This window comes from Tenrec ecaudatus, chromosome 9, assembly GCF_050624435.1.
Source record: "Tenrec ecaudatus isolate mTenEca1 chromosome 9, mTenEca1.hap1, whole genome shotgun sequence".
NCBI classification, from domain to species: Eukaryota; Metazoa; Chordata; class Mammalia; order Afrosoricida; family Tenrecidae; genus Tenrec; species Tenrec ecaudatus.
The window spans coordinates 148,086,697-148,092,870 of NC_134538.1; the positions used below are offsets into that span (position 1 = coordinate 148,086,697).

Here is a 6,174-nt window from a genome sequence, read left to right on the forward strand (position 1 = left end):
AATGCACGACAAGCTAGGGTATACGGTTTTCGGGCTGCCATGTGGCTATTTCGCCAGGATCTGAGTTTTACCAATGGTGTCCCGCTGGTGTCCCGCTTTACCAATGTTAAAATCTGGTCACCAAAAACAGTTACTGGCCAGGTAGGCGGTTCGAATGCAGCAGTCTGCTCCCATTGATTTTCAATCTCAGGAACCATTAGGCGCAGTTCTAGGCTGCCCTATAAGGACATGACTCAGAGATGATCTGGTGGCCCTGGGTTTGTTTTTTGGAGGTTTAATCAGGACCTCCGTGACTCACAACCACACAGGCTGCGTGGTCAAACACAGGTCCGGGGCCTGGCAAGCCCCAGGCCCCTGGGCGGGGCCGCGTACGTGCGTCGGGACGCGTAAATGGGGGCCGCGGTGCGCGTGCGCGCATTTCGGGAAGGGCAGTGTGGGACCCAATGTGTGCGCGTGCGCGCGTCTCGGGGGCGGACCGAGCAGAAAGGGGCGGTGCGTGGGTGGCCGGGGGAAGTGCTACGTTGCTCACGGTGCCTTTGCCCTTCCAACTCTCCTGCTGGTGAGAGCCGACGCTGCGCGTGGCCGACATTCCTCCCGACTCCTGCACGACCTGCTACTGCAGCGATCGGACCTCTCCGGAGCCTGTGTCCTCTAGGTGAGCGGCCCTGTGGGGTTTCACGGGCCCTGGCACCCTGCCCCACTCTTCAGGCCGAGTGCCCACCTGGCCGAGCTCCTTCCCGGGCTGGGACCCGCTGTTCATTCCCGCCCTCCTCTGGGTCCTCAGCCGCCCGGGCCTCGTTTTCTCCCGGGAGGGTGGGAATATACGTAGCTCATCGGCACCTCGCTTGTGCCCTAGTCCTTTCACTGCACTTGGCCTGTTATGAAGTGGTCTGGTCTCTGCCTGCTTTCTTGCCGCTCCGGTCCCTGGACTGACCATAAGCTCCACGCGGCAAGGGTCATAGTTGCTGGGTTTACCGGGCTTTTTAGAACCTTCCGGGTGCCCCCAAATTGTGTTGTAGGAATATTTGTAGAAGAACTTGATCCTCTGGGGGTTATTTTGAGTTTCAAAACGTTTGTGGTTAAAGAATTAGATCGTGTATATGGAATACTAAGCTTCTGGGATTGATTAATGGTGATGGTCCTGCAACATGGTGGACAGGACCCTTGTCACATGTGAAAATGGCATTTATGGTAAATATTCTTTTTTTTTATGGTAAATATTCTGTTACTTATGTACTTAACCGGGAGAAAGACAAGGCTTTCTACACTCAACGGTCTCACAATCTGGGAAACCCACCCTGTCTTCCAAGATCATTATGGGTTATCCTTAACCTCATAGCAGTGAGCTTGAGGTATTCTTGGCCTCTGTGGTTGTTACTTACTTGCCACAAGCAGGAGAAAAAGTTACTATGTAACTCAGCTCTAATGGAGATAGATCTGGAAGACTTCTAGGCAGCTGGCTTTCTCAGGCGCATGTTCCCCTACACTCCCCACCAACTAAGAAAGGACTGTCTATTCCTGAGGGTGGGTACTCTTCCCTGACTTGGGCACGCAGGGACCGGGTTTAGCTCCTGACAAGAGTCTGCAGGAGAAGGAAACTGGTGGAGAGATGCTCTGGACCTCATCAGGAAGCCAGGCTGGCCCTGCAGCTGGGGGCTGTGCAGTGCCTTAGAGTCCACCGTGGTGGCGGGACATCTGCCAGCCCTTGGCTCCTTGGCTGGTATAAGCCTTTTTCCTGGGTCCACAGGGAGAGAACCAGCGGAAACCAGAGCCAGCCACTGGCATGTCCCCAAAGGCTGGAGGCTAACCTCTCCTCTCTTTTTGTAGGTTCCAGAAGCAGAAGACAGCTCTGCTGAGGAAGAGAGGCCCGTCAGCCATGCACCATGTGTTCAAGCTCTACTTGCTGGGGGCGGTGCTCACCCTGTTTTCCATCTTCGGTAGACTGATAGAGGTACTGGAGGGCTTACTGGAAGGCCCATCGCCTGGGAGTGCCTGGACCAATAGAGGCCAACTAGGCCGAGCAGAGGGTCCCAAAGGCCTCCCGGACCATCCCTCTCAGCCCAAAGGACTGCGATAAACCCTCCTCCACCCACCGGAACCTCATCACACTGAATGAATCCTGTCAGCTGCCCTGGTGCCTCGGCAGGCAGACTCTGAGCAGCACGGCTCTGAGTACTGATGTGACTGTCCCTTGAAAGGGGTTATCCTCTGAGTGATAACCCAGGAGAAGAGCCTTGTTTAGGCCACAGTGGGAGTGGGGGCCGTGGCTGTGGAGCAGCAGGCCCAGTCTTCAGGATCTGCTGCATGATCTGCGGTCCCCAACAGGGTGCTTCCAGCTCCGCCCAGAGGGCTGCTGAGGCGGTGGCTGCAGCTGTTGGGAAGTGGTGCTGTCTCCCCCAGCTCCACACGCGTCTTCCAGATACTGCGCTGGTTGGGATTTGGGGCCATTTGATTTGGTGTTGGGCTTCTCTGCTAAGAGATCACAGTGACTGGTGGGCTGCAAGGAGGAGGATGAAGCAGTGTCATGCTTTACATTTGTAAGTCCTTCATCCAACATGTGTTCTGTGTGTGTGTGTTGGTCTGCAAAGGGCACGGGGTGACGTGACACCTGCTCAGGACACAGGCGCGATGGCCACCATGTGGCTGAGATGACTTTTTCCAATGTAATAAAAGTTGAGTCTGTTTCACTCCGTGGCACAGTGGCTTCTGCCCTTGAAATCAGTGGTAGGGAAGGCGCCTCACTCTTCGGGGGCGGGTTTTAACATCGTCCCACTTTTAACCAGCAAAGAGCTTTCAGCACTTAATTTAAAACATACAGTTGGTTCTGTTCTTAAGCAGTGCCTGAGCCCAGACCACAGATGACAGTCCTCTCTGGACTCTACCCGTCTCTAAAGAATAAGGAAAATGAGACCTCAGTCTTGGGGTGGGAGAGAGGGCAGTGGAGGACAGACAAGTGCTCTTTACTCACCCAAGTGACAGCTTAATTCTGATTGACGTCCAGGTCAACTAGTCAGGCCTGCAGGCCACGGGATCATCTCTACGCTCTCCCTCGGGTCTGAGCAGTGTAGGCTGTGCTCAGAAATGGCCTTTTGTATTTACTACTGCTCCGCTCCCCACCCCAGGCAAGCGAGTTCACTCCCTTGCCTGGAGTCAAACCCCTAGACTCTTGGCTTAGCGTGTATGCCATTATACGGCTGCTTGGGAAAGGAGCGTGGAGCCCTCTGCTTCCACAGGTATTTCTGCTCGCCCAGTTGCCCCCCCTGGGTCGGCTTGAACCTTTATCATAGAGCCAGTGGTTTAGACACACACACACCTTTTTTAAAAATTCCATACCCTGGCAGGCACTCATGCTGCTTACCAGGTCTTTCCAACTTTTGGTCTTTGGGGCACCTGTTAGAATTTTACCACTTTGCCCCTTTGTGCTCAGCTGGGCTTATGTGACTCCTTGTAGCATCCATTCAACTCGAAAGCATTCCTTTTGCCTGTTAGTGTCTTTGTAACTAGCTCTTGCGCTACAAAGTCGCTGAAGTTCGTTTCAGTGTTGCTCCTCCTCTTGTAAGCACCCAGCCTGGTGTTTGGATGATGGGGAAGGAAAGTGCAGGGTACCTCTGTGTCCATTGCTGATTGTAAGCAGCTTCATGTGCCTGCGACTAATTCTACTGCACAGCTCTTTTCTGGACATGCTTCTGGAATTGGATGTGTTTTCTCAACCTCGTGCCCCTGAGTTGCACCTTGGCTTTCCCAAAGTATGTCATCAGGGTGGTTCATGAGGCGGCATGACCTTGCGGGGAAGTTTGTTCCAACATAACTCACTTGCAGATTTCCGCAACAGCTCTACTGGCCTGATCATTTTCATCTTGTCTTAAGTGGGCAGAGTGACCTACTGCCCTGGTTTGCCCAGGAGAGGGCTTTCCTGGGACTCAGGGGGGGCAAAACCAGGGCCCGTCCTACACACACCAGGATGGTTGAACATACTACCTACAAGGCTGAAACTAGACGCCAGACAAAAGCCCATTCTCAGCCTTACATCTATGACCAGAGAGGGAAGTGACCCAGTTGCTTCTGTCAACTCTGAGGCTCCTGATTTCTGAGGACTCCAAATCTCGAGCTCTCCTTGCAAACTGGTCTGTTCTCTTCTGAACTCATCCCTCATTGGGCTTTGTGAAGGACAGCCAACGACAGCCAATTGATGGATGCCACTGACAGTCTGCTCTTTGCCTGTTTCTCCCTCTGCAAGCTCTCCCAATAGGTGTCTGAGTTGCTGCAGCTGGCAGTTCTGCCAGACATTTGTGCTATTAAACCACATGCCTTGACACCCTTCCAGCGTCCAACAAGATATTTGTCTTTGCTGCCTTCCAACTAGGTTCATGTCCCATGAATGCGGGCTTTCGGTGATTGTTGTATTGACTCCCCTTCTGGATTCCAGTTTCCGGAGCAGGACACATTAGGTTAGGCGATGCTGCAACAATGTAACCCTGGACTCGCGGCGCCTTCAGATTGCCACCCGTTTCCTGATGCAGGCTCCACGCCCATCACAGGCCCTCTTTAGGCTTTGCTTACGGTTGTCCTCAACTTTGGGATCCAGACCCATGGAATCTGGACTCAACCAACCCCGATCACTGACTGAGCAGGAAGTTGATTTACAAAGTTGCCCAATGCCCATGTCAGTGTTAGGGAAGGCAGGCGAGGAAGACGATACTGGAGAAGGACACTAGGATCACCTGAGCTGAACTGGAGCCGGATCCCAGAGGTGTCCTCCCAGACTAAGACCTTCAGCATCGATGCTCGGTGTGATTTCAGTATCCCCCTGATGCTGCGGCTCCCATTCCTTGGTCCTGCTCATTGCAGCTGCCCTGTCCCTGTCTGGCCACTGTAGATTGGCTGGGTAGGGCCCGTGATCTTGTCTCTAATGCTGCAGCAATACAAAGGCCCAAGTGGGTGGCTTTCCAGAACAGAAATTTACTTCTTTACAATTAAAGAGAGTCAAAGTGTGAGTTCGGGGTACTGGATATTGGGAGAGCCCCATTCTTGTCTAGTTCAGCTTCTAGTAGCTTCTAATCTTTGGCGTTTTTTCTGTTCGTAGACTGGCCTGGCTCCCAAACCTTCAGATAGTGCCAGGCCTGCCCCAGGTATCTCCTGGCTTGTCTCTGCTTAATTTGCTCTTTTTATAGCAAAAGTGGCTACATTTAAGACACACTCTACGTAGATAGGGCTTGTGTTCGGCTGGGTTGACCAGGGAAATCCAGTGACACTCATATATGTATACAAAAGAACTTTAGGCCAAGAAGTGATTATATATCAAGAAAACCTCCTATCCCGGCCCAACTCACGTCCATACGTCTGCTACTCATCCTGAAGTTCCTCTTCCGACTCACACAGCCACATGCAGTGATGCAGAAGGCCTGTGGAAAGATCACGGCTGGTGGGTGCAGAGTTGGGGGGTCCAAGGTTGGGGAAAACATGGCAGGGCTCTGGCAGCTCTCAGGGTCGGTGGTTGGGTCCCAACAAGCAGGGAGGCAAAGGGGACAGTCAGAGGGTGCTTCCCAGGGTTCCCATGGATACGAAATCCACACCTCCAAGGAGGCATCATCAGACTGAGACCAGCTGACAGGTTAGATTCCTGCCTTACGCTTTCATACAGAGCGAGTTGACATAAAATCATGTAACGACCCCAGGGCCTCATTAACACAGCAAAGAACACACTACACCCCTGCCGCACTCACCAACAGAGTTAGGTTCCAGAGACCACAGTGTTAATGAGAAAAAAACAATATACAAATGGAGGATGACATTCACATCATGACATAACCAGCCATCACATCATCTCATCATGTAACCGCCAGACCTCTGCGAAAACAGGACCTAGCTAAGTTGACACCTGCTCAAAGCCATCGTCACCAGGGTTACTCTTGCCAGGCTCCCAGGCATGTGTTCTCGACAGATGGACAATGTTAAGTGCCGAACAGACAGCAGGCTATTGTAAATAGTGAAATGTCTGATGATAAGAGAGTTGATAAGTGGGCTGGTATTTGTATTCTCAAACAAGATTACATCTGTCGGTATAACTCACAGTTTCTGAGTTGATTCAGATGCATAGCAACCTTATAGGGCAGAGTAGAGCTCTTCCTTACAGGGTTTCTAAGGCTACACTGTTAGGGGCTCAGGCAGGCAGCC

General features: G+C 52.4%; 1 protein-coding gene across 1 annotated transcript; it reads left to right on the forward strand.

The window, feature by feature from the left end:
* The first annotated feature begins 510 nt into the window (after positions 1-510).
* Positions 511-2,694, forward strand: HILPDA (hypoxia inducible lipid droplet associated). Its single transcript, XM_075557716.1, has 2 exons — positions 511-655; positions 1,828-2,694. Exon 2 carries the CDS (start codon positions 1,877-1,879, stop codon positions 2,075-2,077), a length of 201 nt encoding a protein of 66 aa, XP_075413831.1. The 5' UTR covers positions 511-655; positions 1,828-1,876; the 3' UTR covers positions 2,078-2,694.
* The last annotated feature ends 3,480 nt before the right edge of the window (positions 2,695-6,174 follow it).

What these genes read in the sequence shown, in the direction of transcription:
- HILPDA (XM_075557716.1), top strand. Translation starts at nt 1,877, where the DNA reads ATGCACCATGTGTTCAAGCTCTACTTGCTGGGGGCGGTGCTCACCCTG.